The sequence below is a fragment of the Sceloporus occidentalis genome, unplaced genomic scaffold (genome assembly GCF_023333645.1).
Source record: "Sceloporus occidentalis isolate IW3139 unplaced genomic scaffold, rSceOcc1.0.p SCAF_4, whole genome shotgun sequence".
In the NCBI taxonomy this organism is placed as follows: domain Eukaryota; kingdom Metazoa; phylum Chordata; class Lepidosauria; order Squamata; family Phrynosomatidae; genus Sceloporus; species Sceloporus occidentalis.
Window position 1 is genome coordinate 49,050,539 of NW_028316984.1, and position 17,915 is coordinate 49,068,453.

At 38.3% G+C, this 17,915-nt stretch overlaps 1 protein-coding gene across 12 annotated transcripts in view; it reads right to left on the minus strand.

The window, feature by feature from the left end:
• The window catches only part of GALNT13 (polypeptide N-acetylgalactosaminyltransferase 13), a 360,918-nt gene that overhangs the window by 78,807 nt on the left and 264,196 nt on the right, over nt 1-17,915 (minus strand). For all 12 annotated transcript variants that reach the window (XR_016280868.1, XR_016280866.1, XR_016280867.1 and 9 more), the window contains 2 exons: nt 12,065-12,163; nt 1,551-1,685 (listed from right to left, as the gene is read on the minus strand). Coding sequence is in view for 7 of the 12 variants with exons in the window: in XM_089520006.1 (XP_089376132.1) it covers nt 1,551-1,685; nt 12,065-12,163 (234 nt within the window). In the remaining 5 variants the exon portion in view is untranslated. The remainder of the gene's footprint in view (nt 1-1,550; nt 1,686-12,064; nt 12,164-17,915) is intronic.

The following is a 17,915-nucleotide window of genomic DNA, read 5'->3' on the forward strand; positions in this document are numbered from 1 at the left end:
CTTTTAGATCCTTTGCTATATGCCCCTAAATTTTATCCTTGACTTATCCACAGGTCATAGCAAAATCCATAATTTTGGTCCCAAAACCTGTCCTCGACTTATACATGAGGTCAACTTATAGTCGAGTATATACGATATATAAGGTGTTCTATTTTGCAACAGCCTTGAAATAGTAAACAAGTGTTCATTTATTATGGGCTTATTGATAAGCATGTAGGGATTACAAACCTTAGAAATTATTGGGTGGATCTATTTTCAGCATGTATTAGAATGCATAGTCCTGCTTTCAGGGTTTTTTCCCCCTGGTGTCAAGTATGCAGTTCAACATTCTCTATCAACTAGTGAAAACATATTTCCTTAAAATCTCACTGTGTGTGTATATGAAAAGCATAGCCAAGAAGATGCCCTCAATCAATTTTAGAACTTGTAGTAGAATAAAAGAGAAAATTTTAAGTCTGTACCTATGAAAGTATCAAGGCATTTATAGATTCATAACTCAAAAAGCAGCATCTTCCGCAGTGTCTGTACAGCTATGAGACCAGCAAAGATGCTGGGGCACACAGTTCATATACTGTATGCCTGGTGAATCAAGATCATCAGGGGGATGGAGCACCAGTACTTTTCACAATAGAACGTTCCAAACATTTGACCCAACTAAGAATATATTACAAAATATTACAATATATAACTGTCAGTCCTCTATATCCACAGATTGTCCACCCATGGATTCAACCAACCATGGTTTGAAAATATTTATTTAAAAAATTAAATAAAAGCAAACCTTGATTTTTTTCATTTTATAGATGGGACACCATTTTACAACAGCACTGTAATAATGGGACTTGAGCATCCACAGATTTTGGTCTACATGGTGTGTGTGTGTGTGTGTGTTCTGGAACCAAACTCTAGCTGATACTGAGGGCTTTCTGTATTACAATAATATATTACAATGGTGCTTGGAGAGCTGAAAACCTCAGATACAATCATGAAATCTGATGTGAGAAAAAGACTTGCAGAATTTTATGGGATGGAACAATGGAAATGTTCCTGGCCAAAAACTGCAAACCTAACAAATAATGGTTCTACACTGGCCAGAATACTCCAGACTGATCCTGGAGTATTCTGGACCCAGAGCTGCCCTGAATTCCACCCATTATCTCTGCACACACATGCACCCTTAGACTCAAAATTAAAAGTCTGAATATATATGTCCATCGTAAAGCAGGCAATGCCTTAAGGGTTAGATACATCCTGAAAGGTTTGTATTTAATGTGTGGTCTGAAGGAGTTAAATGTCAATGGTAAGGTGGGGGTGGATACAGGCAAGGTGGGTTTTTTTGTGAATATCTTGAAATCCTGAGAGTGGTTCATGGTGCCCAACCACAGTCTTTTATAAATTAACACAATGAAAGCTGCTGCACATTATTTCAAATGGTTGATTCTGGGTTAAAGAACATTTGGTACTATTAACTTGAAACCCACAATACAATTTGAATAGGATTAATCTCAGTAAGTTTGGTCTCCTCCTGCTGTATAAGGAAAAAAAATTACCTCAGCATCATATTCCCAAAGTTGATTTCCTCTCATGTGGTGGCACTTCAACATGATCACAGGGCCATTGAGCCTGGAGACATCCAAGCATAAATCATCTGTACGAATCTCTTTGTCAGCAGTGTATGAAAATACCTGGAAGAAATAAAATGATGATTTTGGCAACATTATGTCAGTGTGTGTGTGTGTGTACCCATATATCCATTATATGCCCATAATTATACTTAAAACATAAAGATAATAAATGATAGTTCTTTCCCACTTAGCCTGTTGCCCAATCATGACGAATGAAAGACAGTGTAGATAACAATATCTCTGATGATTACTCATGTTCATTTAATATATTCTCATCTAATAATCTAATACTGATCTAATAATCACTAGGGATATACAGCTTCCTAACTGTGAGTCCTCCACAAATGCTTCCTAGAGACCTGCATTTGGTGAGCATAAGGGTAACATTGTCCTGCCAACAGAACTACCTATAGTCAGGTTGCCTTTGGAGAATAATGAGCAATTTCCTCAGTACCAAGAGGACTGTACACTGCAAAATGTTGCAGTGAGATGTTTAAATCATAAGGGTTATAGACATTTTAAAATGTCTACTTTGCAGTTTTGAATAAGAAGATCCTCAAAGCACATTTCAACATAACTAATATATGAATACATAAATAAAGTATTTTAAAGGAAAGCTGTGATTCTTAATATACCCAGCTTGAATCCACAGGCAATACATGTCAGGGAATATGTATCGTCATAGTTGTTACTCTTGGTTTACTACTGTAGTACATTTCACATACAATCCTGTATCTGAAACTGCGTATGAAAGCCAGTGTAGTGCACTCTAGTGGACCCTCCAATTTGAAAAGTTAGCTGTTGTTTTATGAAGGCTGACCAGGGGCTTAACTCTGTGTAAGCCTTATTAATAAGGACTAAGCCTTATTAAACTTAATGAAAGAAGCTCTGGACTATTTTCAAAGGCAAATATATATGGAATCCACCCGAGCCATTTAACTTTGAAGTAAAGAAAATGTGGATGTTTTACTTCAGTTTTGGACACCTAATCTCTTCAGACTGTGTTAAAGATGAAAAATACTCAAGGCCACTATTGAAACTAAGAATTAATGTGATGAACACTGAGAACAGGAAAATCAATGTGAATGAAAATTACTGGAAATTACTTTCAGCTGAATTCCACTGATTATAGGTATTTCTATTACATCCATAGATTTGGGAAATTGCTGTAATTCAATAGTACATAAACAAAGGTTCAAACTTAGGGAATTGTTATTGTGAGGATAAAATACAGACACTTTTTGATCCAGTGTGAGACCTTCAGGTCTTCCAGGTCTGCAGTAAATAAAGCAGTTTGAAATCACTTTAATTTTCATGACTCCATCCTGTGGAATATTGGGATTTGTAGGATTTGGTGAGGTATTCAGCCTAGTTTGTTAGGTGGCTCTGGTGCCTCACTGAATTACAAATCACAGGATTCCGTAGAATAGAGTTATGGGAGTTAAAGTGGTGTCCAACTGCTTTATTTCCGCATTGTAGATACACTCAATGTAGATGGATACACAAGTACAGTTCATGAGTGCTAATCCTAAGAGTGGCACAATTAAGAATGTTACTTCACTGTTTTCTTGTTAAACTTAATAGTCTAGTTAAATGTGCAACTTAACTGTTATGCGTATATGATATGAATCATTAGGGCTCGAGTTTAAATCTTAACTTAGCTATGGGCATGCTAAATGAGCTTAGGCAAGTCTAGATTCTTCCAGCCTTGGTACCCCATATAATAATACTCATAATATTATGAATACTACTGACCTACCTTAGGAGGCTATTTGTAAGGATAACATGGATCATGCATTGTGTATCCTTATGTCAATAGCAAGTATTTTATGTCAATACAAAGTATTATTATACAGGTCCCAAACAGTCTACTTACTCACTTTCATATTTTGTTTACTGAAGAATTTCAGGAGTAGTAACAAAGATAATACATGTTCAAGGAATAAAAGGAATGTGTCTGTGGCAAATGGGTGGGTGTACATACATTTATTTTATTTGGTCAATGACGAAGAAGATTTAAAAAGTAAAAAGCATAATATATAAGTGCAACAATAAATTTCAAGTGACCCACAATAAAATAGAATAGAATAAAAAGATATATAAAAACACTCTCCTGTGATTTTGTAAATTTCATGATTACATGAAAATAAAATAAAATAAAGTGGACCCTTGTTCATCATCATCATCTTTATTATTAATGCTTGAGCCAAAGGCCATTCGCATGATAAAATATAAAATATAAAATATAAAACCAGTAACAGCAATTTAGAATTATAAAATGTTATATGCTGGGGTTTGGTTCCAAGATCCCCCGTGTATAACAAAATCCATGTATGCTCAAGTCCCATTAAATATAATGACAGAGCAAAATGGTGTCCCTTATAAAAAATGGAAAATCAACATTTGATATTTGAAATTTATACTTTTTTTGAATATTTTCAAACCATGGATGCTTGAATTCGTGTATAAAAAATCTGTGTATAAGAAAGGCCAACTGTAGGCTAAGATCCTTTGTACAATTAGCAGTGAAGCAACGGCAGTATTTTAGGGATGCCAGCTTTACTATGTCCATTCTTAAGTGTCATCTTCGCATCCCTTGTGCTTTTACAGTAATGTCTAGAGGCAACATGCTGACTAAGGGCCAGCATGGTGCAGACATGGGCGTAAAACTCATAATTATGAATATATATATGTCATGATGTAGTGGTTTGAGCGGACTCTGGAAATCAGGGTTCAGTTCCCCATTCACTCAGCCATTGAAACCCACTGGGTGACCTTGGGCAAGTCACAAACTCAGTTCCAGAAAACCCCATGATAGGTTTTACTTAGGGTCTCCATTAGTTGGAAATGCTTTGAAGGCACACAAGAACAACAAAATAACTGCTGTACACTTATTTAAAATATTTACAGGTTGCCTTTTAGTGCAGAGTTCTCACATGGCAAAGACATAGTGAGATGAAATACTTTAAGAATTTGATGAATAAACACTACAAAAAGATGTTAAGGAAAGGTACCCTGGCACAGATAAGCTTTGTGGCTTCTTTGAAGGCTTATTCTTCAGGACTCAGCCACTGTTCAGTCACAACAGAATTCCATAATTGTGGGGTCACCAGTCAGAAGGTGCTGGTGGCATAGTGGTTAAATGCTGGTACTACAGCCACAAGATTGCAAGTTCAATCCCAGGAGCTCCAAGGTTGACTCAACCTTTCATACTTTTGTAGGATGGTAAAATGAGAACCCAGTTTGTTGGAGGCAATTAGTTTACAGATTGTAAACTACTTAGAGAGTGCTGAGTTCACTGATAAGCGATACAGAAATGTACATGCTATAGGTATTGCTATTACTCATAAAATATTTTCACACTTGCCTGCATCATTGCAAAAACGTCCTCCAAACGGAGCTAAAAGGGAAAACAAGCCCCTGTGTCTGAAAGCCTGGAACGCTCCTGAATTGCCATGGAAATGTGCCTCCCTCCTTTGCGTGCCTGAATCGTTCCTGGGGAGAGGAATTCTTCTGAACATTAAGTTTGCGTTAAGAGAAATTCCTCTCCCTGTGAGGCGATTCAGACATGATGAGAAAACATCAAGAATAAACTCTTCTAGAACATGGCCTCATAGCCCAAAAAATCCACAAAAAATATGTATAATGGTTGTCCAAATTTTTCAGGTTAAATCTTGATTTTAGTGAGGGTCTTACTACTGCTTTCTTAAGGGCCCTTCCCTCAAGATGCATTTGGAACTTCTAAAGTCCAAGTCCTCAAACCTATCCAAGCAGCTTTTAATAGGCAGGGGCCTGAGAATGTTCTGTTTGTTGCTTGATCTCAATTTCTGAAGTGACTTATTTTCCCTTTATTCAAGTGAAACAAAACAAAATTTATATGAGTAAACAAAGCCCTACAAAAATAAAATACGATAGGAAAATGTAAAATGTTTCTTTTAAGAAAAATTTATAATCCAACAGAGCATGGATATAATCCTATGTTATAAGAATTGTTATTGTGTGCACCAATTGCTTTGTATTGTGGAGGTTTGAGCATTGGACTATCATTTGGGAGACTAGGATTCGAATCCCGGCTTGCCTATGTAAACCCACTGGATGGCAATGACACGCCCCACCCCAAAGAAATGTGCCAAGAAAACCCCATGATAGTGTCGTCATAAGTCGGAAACAACTTGACACAGCACTAACAACAAGAATTGCTGGGAGAATCCTCAAAGAAAAAAAGTCTAAAGACTGACCAGAATCCTTGTACAGTCAGTCCTCTACTTTCAAAGGTTTCAGATTTGCAGTTTTGTCTATTCGTGACTTTGTAACTGCTGCTTATCAAGGCCAGCCTCTTCACCCTCTGCTGCTCACCCTTCCTCCATTGTGGCAGCAAGCATGAGATTCAGAGTGGAAAGACTTTGGAAATGAGGAGAATGCAAACTTTGTTAAAGTGGGGAAGATATAGTGTTGCTTTTGTCTGGCTGGGATGAAGGGGGAATAGAAGGAGAAGAGAAGGTGGATACTTTGCAGCAGTGGTTGCAAACATCACATTGAAAGTGGAAGTGGAAGCACTTTGGAAATATGGTGGGAGAGGACTTTTTATCATTTATGTTGGAGGGGTGCTAACATATTTCTAGTTTTTCCACTTTCGTTGGGGCCTTTGGCCCCTAATCCCTATGAATGTGGAAGGGTGACTATAATGCTGTAACAAGGAACAAATTTCCCAGAAGAATGTAAACACTGTTTTGGAACATTGTACAAGGAGGTATTGAACATCTCCATGTGCAATGTTTTTCTTCAGTCTGAATAATGGCAGCCTGCTGGTGTGGAACGAAACTCCTCCACTCTATTGACCCAAACAGCCACTGACTGGGGGGCATGTAGCAGAGCTCTACCATACCACTGCCCTCACTTTCAGTTTAGAGCTGTCTGCCGCTCTTTCCTGCCCCTGCCAAAATCACTGCTTTTCACTGAGGTGAGCATGGAGAATGTCAAACTGTTCACAAAAGTTTATGTTCCATTATCAGCTTGCTACAATAGGATTTTGACCAATACACCCCAAGCTGCACATCAGAGTTAAAGATGGATCCTAGTCAGAAAAAAAGTGAATACAAATTAAAGCAACCTATGTGATGACTATTTTAATTATTTACAAGGCTCCCAATTAATGTGAATGCACCCCTCAATTGATTTAGAGTATTCTAATCAAAGCTACAGGAAAAGTGTTCTCTCTTAATTGTTGAGAGCAACCTTTTGCCAGTTAATTGCTGAATGCAGCCTTTGGCAAAGCATGAAAATTGAACTTGATTGCATTACCAATTAGAAAGTGCATGTAAATCATACTAAGTTACCAATTAGTGTGTGTGAGAAAGGGGAAAAGTTAAAAAGCAGCTTTAAGCCTGTTCTACTTGCTCATGCTCTAATATTTGTTATAATTCCACACAGCAATCTACAAAATATTTTTGTGCATGGTGAAAAATGTATATACTTAGATGAAATGCATTTTATATTGGTGCCTAATACATATCAGCATAGCAAAATGCTGCAGTTCCTGCATCATCATTCATGCACAAGATAGCAAGCTGTTACATGAATAGGTTTATACAGAGAAGACCACTGTATCTTTACATATGAGGGGAGAATTTTAGCAATAGCTACTCACCTAGACAGAGTAAAACATGTAAAGGAAAAAGCCACATTTAATACAATTCTCTCTCTTGCATATTTTGAACCAGAACCATGTGTAAGATGGAAACTGTGGTGCATAAAGGCAAAAGGATACCAGGTCTTTAAAAATCATCTGGCTGTCATTGACTCCCATTTCAATTACATGCTGCTTATTTCAGTTTAATCATGCTTGGCAATCGGTGCTGTGGAAATACATCGCTTCATTTCAAACAAAGCTATATATATTCTTTGCACCTGTGCAAGTTTGCATATAAGTATGGTGTTTCTTGTATTACACTAAGTTTGGTAAGATACAGTTCTTAGGTAGGAATTTTTTATCACTGATGTACAGCAGTATGGAATACTGTAACATAGAGTTACAGTATTCCACACTTTAACACCCAACACAGGATTGTTGACATTTCATAACTACTACTTTCCCCTTTCTAAACTGAATGTACCTTTGGAAAAATTCCAGGCCCCACCTGGAATATTGTGTCCAGTTCTGGGCACCACAATTAAAAAAGGACATTGAGAAACTGGAGCATGTCCAGAGGAGGGCGACTGAAATGGTGAAAGCTCTGGAAACCTTGCCCTATGAGGAACGACTCAAGGAGCTGGGGATGTTTAGCCTGCAGAAGAGAAGGTTAAGAGGTGATATGATAGCCCTGTTTAAATATTTGAAAGGATGTCATATTGAGGAGGGAGCAAGCTTGTTTTCTGCTGCTCCAGAGAACAGGACCCGTAACAATGGATGCAAACTACAGGAAACGAGATTCCACCTCAACATTAGGAAGAACTTCCTGAGAGTAAGGGCTGTTCGACAGTGGAACACACTCCCTCGGAGTGTAGTGGAGTCTCCTTCCTTGGAGGTCTTTAAGCAGAGGCTAGATTGCCATCTGCTGGGGATGCTTTGATTTGGATTTTCTGCATGGCAGGGGGTTGGACTGGATGGCCCTTGCGGTCTCTTCCAACTCTATGATTCTATGAAAAAATTAAAATAAATTGAATGTATCTTTGCTGTCTAACAGCCTGCAATATCTCTGTTTGCATTTTTAATATTATGTAAGGAAATTATTTTTATGATAGTTTTAATTGTTTTGAGAAAAGGATGTATAGGAAATGAGAAAAAAAAATCTACAAAGCTCTCATAAAAACAAACCACCATATGCTGATTCCAACACAAAACAAGGCATGTGTCATATAACTCCCTCCCTTCAAAGTGGCTGGAAGCTTCTTTATTTTGCCTGTCTGTTTCACCCCTAAGAAAGACATAAGTTTATTGCAGGGGCCCTAAAATGGGCCAGTTGTGTTACAAAATGTGCGTGCGCGGGTGCACATGGAATGGGATGGGGTTAAGAACTGTATTTTACTGCATGAGGGAACACCGCTGCTGCAGCCAGGCGTTCCAATCGCGTCCTCCCTCTGTTCCAGAGGGTGCGATTTCTGAGAACTGTTCCAAAGCATTCTCAGAAAGTGCGCCCTCTGGAACGGAGAGAGGACGTGATTGGAATGCCCGGCAGCGGTGGCAGTGGCCCAACGTGCAGTAAAATGCTGTCCCTAGCCCCATCCCGTTCCGTGCACTCCTGCGAGCTCACACGTTCTCTAATGCAATGGGCCCATTTTAGGGCCTGTGCAATAAACATCACAGACTGATTTAATTTATTGATTTAAATTGGTCCTCTGGGAAGAATCTGCTACAACCTAAGAAGACCAGACTTTCAGCGGTGACCCAGAGGAGCTTCTCATCAGCTGCCCCCAGGCTCTGGAACGACCTGCTGGATGAAATTCGCCATATTACCACTTTGGAAGCCTTTAAAAAGGCTATTAAGATAGATCTCTTCCGGCAGGCCTTTCCAGATTAGGTTAGATCCATTAGATTTGCCTCTCCTCTATTGATACCGATATCAAAATTGATTGATACCATCGCCCCCGTCCTCCCTCCTCTAGAGGAAGACTCATTTCTAGCGCTAATCAGCCCGAAATTATAGTGTATTCATATTGGACAGTTTTAAATTTTTTGATGTTTAATCTTTTTTTAGGGGTTGATCACTTTTTTATGATTGGGGGGAGGGGTTGGGTTTGAGGGTTCTTAAATTGTAATTTTTAACTGATGTTTTATTTATACTGTTGGAATCCGCTTTGATTCCTTTGTGAAAAAGTGGAATACAAATAAATATTATTATTATTATCATTAAATCAAGATTCCTACTGCAATTTCTTCAAATATTTTCTAATAATAGTGCAAATCTGGCCATTAAATCATCCCCCCCCCCCCAATTAAACATAGTTCATTAACTTTTTTTTTACCTACCTTTGTTGTGTGGTATATACATTGAACATGATTTTTCATCCTTTGGGAGGGAATACCTTAAAAAATATTTTTACCTTTTCATGAAAAGCAGCCATAACAATTCATGAGATTTAATACTGGTAATATAGGAACTTGTGCACTAGAATCTTCTCCTTTTAATAATAAAGTATTAATTTATATCCCGCCTCTTCCTCTTTGGGGATCAAGGCAGGTAACAACAGAGGTTAATACAATACAAAATAGGATTTAATCAAAAAATCAGATTTGTTCTAGTTTGGACAAAGGTCAGTCTGGGAAGGCCTGCTGTAAAAGAGTTGTTTTTATCACTTTTTTGAAAGCCTCAAGAGAGGTTATTTGCCGAGTCTCTTCTGGCAGGTCGTTCCAGATTTTTGGAGTGGCAGTGGGAAAGGTCCTCTGGGAAGTCATCACCAGTCTGGTATTCCTCGACAGCAGTAAATTTTTCCCAGAGGACCTGAGTGTGTGAGAAGGATTACATGGGAGGAGGCGTTCCTTCAAGTAGGCTTGACCTAGGGCTTTATAGGTAATAACCAACAACTTGTACTGTGCCCAGAAGGTAACAGGCAGCCAATGTAAAGATTTCAGGATAGGTGTAATTTGGTCAAACCTAGATTTTCCTGCGACCAGTTTGGCTGTCATATTTTGTACCAGTTGGAACTTCCAAACATGGCACAAGAGTTGTCCCATGTAGAGCGCGTTACAGAAATTGAGATGAGAGGTTACCAGCACATGTACAACTGTTTCTAGGTCCCGCGGCTCTAGGTAGGGTCATACCTGGCGTATCAGCTGAAGCCGATAACAGGTGCTCCTGGCTGGTGCATCAATCTGAGATTACAGTTGAAGTGATGAATTCAGGAGCGAACACAGTCCTTTAGGGGAAGTGTGACCCCATCCAGGACTGGATTGGGGTTGCCTATCATGAGTACCTCTGTTTTGTTTGGATTCAGCTTAAGTCTATTTTCTCTCATCAAATCCATTCCTACCTCAGACAGTCATTCAGAGGGGAGATGCCCTCCTTGGTCACTGAAGCAGTCCGAGATATAGATAAACTGTTTCCAGTACTGCTGTTCACTTCAGCCAGTTTCATTAAAAAAAACAAAAACGAAAACGAAAAACACTTCCAATTGCCATGAAATGATGTCGCCACCATAGTTACTGACTTATGTGATCTTACAGTGAATTTATTATGGGTTTTTCTTGGAAAGATTTCTTCAGAGGAGATTTGCCACTGCCTTCCCCTGAGGCTGAGAGCATGTGACTTGCTCCAAGTCACCCAGTGGGTTTTATTCTGCACTGGGAATTGAACTGTGGTCTCCAGGGTTATAGTCCAGCACTGCTTTGCCAGGCTTGCCATTTGGTCTTGATGCTAAAACATACAGGATTTATGTGAGGAGTGGTATTGTCAAGTGGGTTTTATGAAATTCTGGATTCCATTTACTTCTCACTACATCTTGAATTTCCTTTGTCCAGAATTCCAAAATCTGAAATATTCCAAAATCCAAAATAGTGCACATGGTTGGCTGAGATAATGACATCTTTTTTTTCTGATGGTTCTGTGTGAATAAACTTTGTTTCATTCACAACATTATTAAAAATAATATGAATAAAATTACTTCCAGGCTATGTGTATAAGGTGCATATGAAAGATAAATTCCATACTCAGACTTGGGTTCCATCTCTAAGATATCTCATTATGCATCTAAAATATTTCAAAATTTGAAAAACTCCAAAATCCAAAACATTTCTGGTCCCAAGCATGAAAAATTGGCTCAGTGGAAGACAGAATAAGCACAATACAGAGAACTGCTAATTCAAAGAAGATTCTCGGAATGGAAAGTGGGAAGCCTGTTCAAATCTAGGGCTGTATCCAACAGCAGATGTTTGAAGCCCTTCCCCATATGTAAGAACCTACTTGAGAAAGCTTAGAACCTTTCTGGAGTAGGGTTTGGGGGCGCAGGAGTAAAGGGAAGAAAGTCCTGTTTGTATTGTGAGAGTAGTACTGGATTCGGCCCTCAGTAACAGGAAAGAAAAGGAAATAATGGTTTGCTAAACATAGGTTGTTACAGGGGTTTTAGAGCCTAAAAAGCAATTATATTTTAACAGCAATAGGACAAACTTCCAAAGAAGAATATGGACTCTCATCGGAAGCTTTCAAGAGCGGCACAAGATATCCCATGGGTCTTTTTCACAAATACTAGTAATTCCTTGCAAACCACACTGCCATTTTGATGGTGGCGGTGGCAGGCGGGGAGATGGGGGAATCTTAATACATGAATAATTTTTTCCTCAGTCTAATCCAGAATTTAGTAGGAAATATTGTGGTCTTAATTTCTATGTATTAAGTTGAACCAATACTGCTTTTGGATAAGCACCTGCTTGATTTCACATTTGGCTACAAGTGCTGAACCTTGAAAGATATTTAAAAATTTATTTTCAAAACAGGTTTAATTTTTACCTGGTTTCCTCCCATGCCATGGCAGTTGAATATGCCCACTTTTTCATTTTCTTTGCGTCCCATGTTATCCAAGCATTGGTTTGTTTCAACATTTCTGATCTGAGGGGAAATGTAACCAAGGAATACAAAATTTAAAATGTTTATAGATTTAGTTTTTTTAAAACAACAACAAACAAAAACAAAAATAGTAACTAACCCACCACTGAAGTAAGGGTAAGAAATGTCATAATCCTGTCATCAAGATTAAGATGTGTCACCAGAATATACTAACCTATTCACATAGAGGTTATTGTTTTAGAAACTGGTACAAAAGAATAAAAAGCCCACCAAACAGTGATACCTTTATTGGCTAACCAAAATGCACAATATACATGTTGCAAGCTTTCAAAGCTTCACTGGCTTCTTCATCAGGCAAGGTGTTACAAACCAAACAGGAGGGAGGAAAATGATGATGCTAGTTATAGGCCTGCATTTTGCTGTTTTTCTTAGTTAAGATGGTATGGAGGGGCATGTCCTACAGGCTAGCAGCTCCTCCTTATGGCCATGTGGCAACTGGTAGATTCTCAAAGTCCAGGAGATTTAACATATATTTGCATCACAACAAAGACACTTCATTTGCAAAGATTCTTTACAATTTTTTACCAAAAATTATTTACAAAGAATGTTACTTTGACAATAAAGACAGGGAAGGAGAGTGGTGGCAGGCAAGAAGGAAAGTGATGTGCTGCATCTTTCTTGCAGGCACCTCTTCCACAACTTCAGAAAGCATCATAGCAGGACCCAGATCACACATTTTATCCAACACAGCTGGAGGGTTTTTGTTGTTGTTGTTGTCGTCCCAGCATCACTGTTTATTGCCATTATTCTGTATAGAACACTTTGTCACTGTGCTCTCATGAGCCATGAATATTTTCCATGAGAAAAGCTGACACCATCATAAAAATTTAGTACAGCTGTGAAAACACTTCATGCAGTTGTGATGATCTACATGGCAAAAAGCTTGCACATGAATGAGTTATGAAAATAAGTGTATCCTTAAAAGATGCACCTCTTCATTCTGAGATTCTCAGATGAAGCCAAGATTATTGGTGTGGCCCTATAGACTGGTTTAGAATAGTATCTTGTGAACCACCCAATACTTGTCATAACAATATTTTATGTTCCAGATGCTCCTACGTCTCCTACTCACTAGTGCAGCTCTAATGCTGGTTTCAGGCCAGGGAATAGTCCTGAAATGTCCTTGGTTGCTCTTACTGACAATCAGCTCTAGGGGAAAGATAGAGTGCCACCTATTAGTCATCCTGGGATTCTCAGCAATTTTTGACTGTTGTGATCACAACACTGTTGTAGTGGCTCTGTAGTTTGGGAAATTGAGTCACTTTGTTACAGTGGAGTCACTCCTACCTAAATGACAAGCATAGGTAACACTCATAGTCTCAGAGAATGCACTGTGGGAATCCACATAATTGTTATACTGAGGAGTGTCACTACCCCCCCTATGCTACTTAATATGATGCTGCTGGGAGAAGTAGGCCTGATACAGACAGGCCAAAATAAAGCTGCTTCAAGTCACTTTGAAGATATGCTGTTTTAATGATACATGCATCCTAAGAGTCCAGAAGCCACACCAAAGCCATGCTCCAGTCCTAAGGACTAGAGTGCAGCTTTGGCATAGCTTCCAGGCTCTTAGGAATCATGCATCATTGAAACACCATACCTCCAAAGTGACACGAAGTAGCTTTATTTTGGCCTGTCTGTACAGGGCGTAATTAAGATTTTTGTGCCTGGGTGCTATAAACATGTGATGACACTCAACTGTACTTCTCCTTGCCACTGAAGTTAACTGGGACATGTAGGTGCTCAACCAGTGCTTGGATGCTGCAAGAGGCTGGTAAGGGGATATAAACTAAAGATGAGTTCCAGGACATCAGCTCTGTGGACTTATAATTCTCAGGAAACCCTGGATGGGATAGTGCTCATGCTGAAAGATCAGGTGGACTGCTAAGGAGTGTTCCTGAATTCATCTTTGTCACCAGAGGGCAATACGCTGTGGGAAGACATGAGACAGGGCCTTCTCAGCTGTGTTGAATGCCCTCTCCTTAGAGGCCTGATTCAAACCAACACTAGGTTCATTCTGCTAACAAGTTGCTGTGGTTACTGTTGTGTTTTTTCAGGTCATTTCTGATTTATGAATCTACCATGGGGTTTTCTTGGAATGATTTGTTCAGAGAGAATTTGCCTTTGCCTCCCTCTAAAACTGAGACAGTGTGAATTGCCCAAAGTCACCCAGTGGTTTCCATGGTGGAGCAGGGAGTCAAACCCTGGTCTCCAGAGTAGAAATCCAATATTCAAACCACCATCCCAAGCTGGCTCTCACAGACACACGTGGACTGTTATAATTTTGTAGAACTGTTTTAACCTGTTAAATTGTTTAAAGTGCTTTTAATCTTTTTAAATTGTATTGTTTTAAATTTTAAATTGTTTTAAATTGCCTAAATTGATTTTTGTTGAACATTTTCCTTGGAGTTCAATATATAGCATATAAATATTTTTCATAAATAAATAAACAAGCAAACTAATAAATAAATAAATGCTGTTCAAACTCCAGGGGTGCATCTACACTGAGGAAATAATGCAGTTTGACACCACTTTAACTGCCGCGACTCCGTTCTACAGAATACTGGGATTTGTAGTTTTGTGAGGCACCAACACTCTGGCAGAGAAGGTTGAAGGCCTTGTAAAACTACAAATCCTAGGATTCCTAAGAATGGTACTATTGCACTTAAAGTGATATTAAATTACATTATTCCTACAGTGCAGATGCACCCAGTCCAGTCAAAAGATCATGACATAGAAATGTGAAGAAGGGCTGGTGTTACCCCTTTCTACACAGCTGTATTAAGATGGCTGAAACCCTGGAGTTCCAAAAATTGGGGTCTCTTTCTGCACATGTGATCTATTCTGGAAGTGATGACTCGGAAATTGATTAAATAAATGAAATACAGAATGTAACTGATAGTATCATAATGTGTGTACCCATTTTCAGCTCTGCAACTTCAGAGAGATTAACAGCTTGATACTATGTAGTTTTCCTCATTTATTCAAATAACACACAATGTACTGATGATATGAGAAACATTGGGAGATTTAGGAAGTGAATGGAGAAGAAAAGACTACATCTTTCTTCAACACTGTGATCCCCTAGTTTGTGAGGGGCCTAGGGCAATTTCTCAATTTGAACCAATTTGAGGTGGGGTTCCTGCCCATAGGGCACCATGCTGCATGTCTTCTGAGATATTGCCTCCATGTTACCTATAGTTCTGACTGTATAATTATAACCATGCCAAGGAAAGGGAAAAATAGCTTGAAAGGGGAAATTTTAATGAAAATCTTTACTACTTGATCATGATTTGCTTATTAAGCAAAAATTGGACAAGGTTCATTAAACTAGTTAAGGACGTGTTTCCATTCAATTTCATGGTTTTAGACACCTTGCTTTAAAAATGTTCATTTCAAAATGTCAGAGAGATATGCAACAAGCTAAAATGACAAACTACCATGTGATAATTTTTCTGACTATCTGGGCAGTGATAAGCCAATAAAAACAGACTAGCTTATCCTGAATAGGCTTTTAAGAGACCTGTAAATTATGATAAGTGCTGCAAAGCAAGGGAAATTAAGTATACTTTTTAAATGTCCTGACTGCATACTTTTCAAATCATCAGACTGAACCTTTGGTATAGAAATGATTTGTAGTGTGGCATGTCTACTGGATATGCAAAGTGAAAATCAATTGATTTACAACATCAGATGATGTTGATACAACTTCAATCTTCTATTTTACTTTTGGTTATACATAGCCACAGTATTAACAGAGAAATCTTGGGTCCATTCACACTATAGAATTATAGCACTACTGTTCCACTTTAACCTCCATGTCTGCATCCTATGGAAGTCTTGGATTTATTGTTTGCCAAGGAATTGGAGTGCTCTGGCTAAGAGTTCACAGTGACTCTCCCTAAATTTTCAAACCCAGGATTCCACAGGATGGAACCAAGTGGAATCATAGTACTGTACAATAATTCTGTAGTGTGTTAGAATTGTCTCTGTGTTGTCTCTGTATAGTGACAAAATGCAAGACAAGTGTAAGATAGGCAGGAAGATACTAGTGATCATAGCTCCTTGCAAACAGATGGCCAAAACCTTTGCCCCTAGTAATTTCAGATAAGAGAAGTAAGGTAGCAGATAGTGGTATGAGAGATAATTGTGCAGTTGGATCTCCTACTTTTTTCTGTAGACCTAGGATATTGTTGGAATTAACCTTCCAGCAGCCCTGGCTAGTATGGCCATTGCATAGAGATGACTGTCACAAGCAACCTCCTACTTGGGGCCTGAATATTTGAAATACACTGTTTATCCATCTGAGCCTGCATGGAATCCTTGGCAGAGGCCCTGTTGGGTGTTCCACTACCCTGAAAGGCTGTGTAGCACCCAGGTTTTTAAAATAATAATAATAATAATTTTAAACATCTTTTAAAATTTTCTTTAAAAACATCACAACTTACCAAATTTTCACTTTAACTACATGAAACTATGTACATGTAAATACATTTAAACTAAGTACATGATACTGTAATTTAAAGGTATAATTTTAATTTTGTTAGTTGTTTATGACCCAACTACTGCCATAACATTCAGTGATATATGGGAATTACGATTCATGAATAACATTAGTACAAAAACATTACTAAGGATTCTGTATGGTGTGATGTGGCAGGGGGTCAATGGGGCAGTGACACTATGAGTTAATGCATCAGATGATGCCAATCCTAGTGAAGACACTGGTTCATGGAGATTATAGCCTAAAAACATCTGGATGGCCACCCATTCTGCATTCCTCTCCTAGATAAACACATGCTAGTATGATTTATTCTATGGAAGAAATACAGTGTGCTGTACAACATTCTCTCTGTTTATTGCATCCTCTCTTTTTGGCATAGCTATCAAATATTCAAATATAATAAAAATTAATCACACTGGAATTCAGTGTAGTTAACAAACAGGCTGCAAAAACTGATGTTATACAGACAATGGAGTCCTCACTACCTCCAATCTATATCATCTATTTAAATCTTGACATATTTTGTTATAAAATAAAGTAGGTGAAATTGCTGAATTTTAACAGGAAAGAGGAAAAGCAAATGTATACATATCTATTCAGATGTAAGCTCCACTTATTTGGGGATAAGCATAACATGTAACATATAGACTGGATAGCAATAAGACAAAGGAGAGCCAGACCAATATCTCTTGAACAGGAAAACAATTACAATAATTATGCATAATGTTCCTGTTCTAATTTGGGTCAATAAACATTCTACTATAAAACTGAAAACAAGAATAATTGGGTTTTAAAACTCAAAAGTAGGACAAACAACAGAAAACAGAAAAATAATTGATAGAGGGTGGCTTGAATCTTTACTACCTCTGTCTCCCAGCTACAGTTAAGTTTTTATTACCAGAAAATACCAGAAGAGAGGACCAAAACAATTTTAGTGTGAGTTGCCTGGAGTATTTATGGTTGTGATTAATTATAGACATTGTGGTTGATTAACGCACCTTCCCCCCACCCCCTGTGTCTGCTTAAGAGAATGGCTGGTTTTGAGTTCAGGAGATATTGAAAGCTTGTTCACTATTTTGTGATCACATATGTTGTGAAAGATCAGTAGTTTGATGGAAAGCATGGCACGGTGTGTTACAAAAAGCAAATCGTCTGGTAGGGTAGAGTTATATCTCTAGCTTGCAATGGACGAGGGTATTCTTGGTGGATAAGGCAAATGGCTTTACCCAG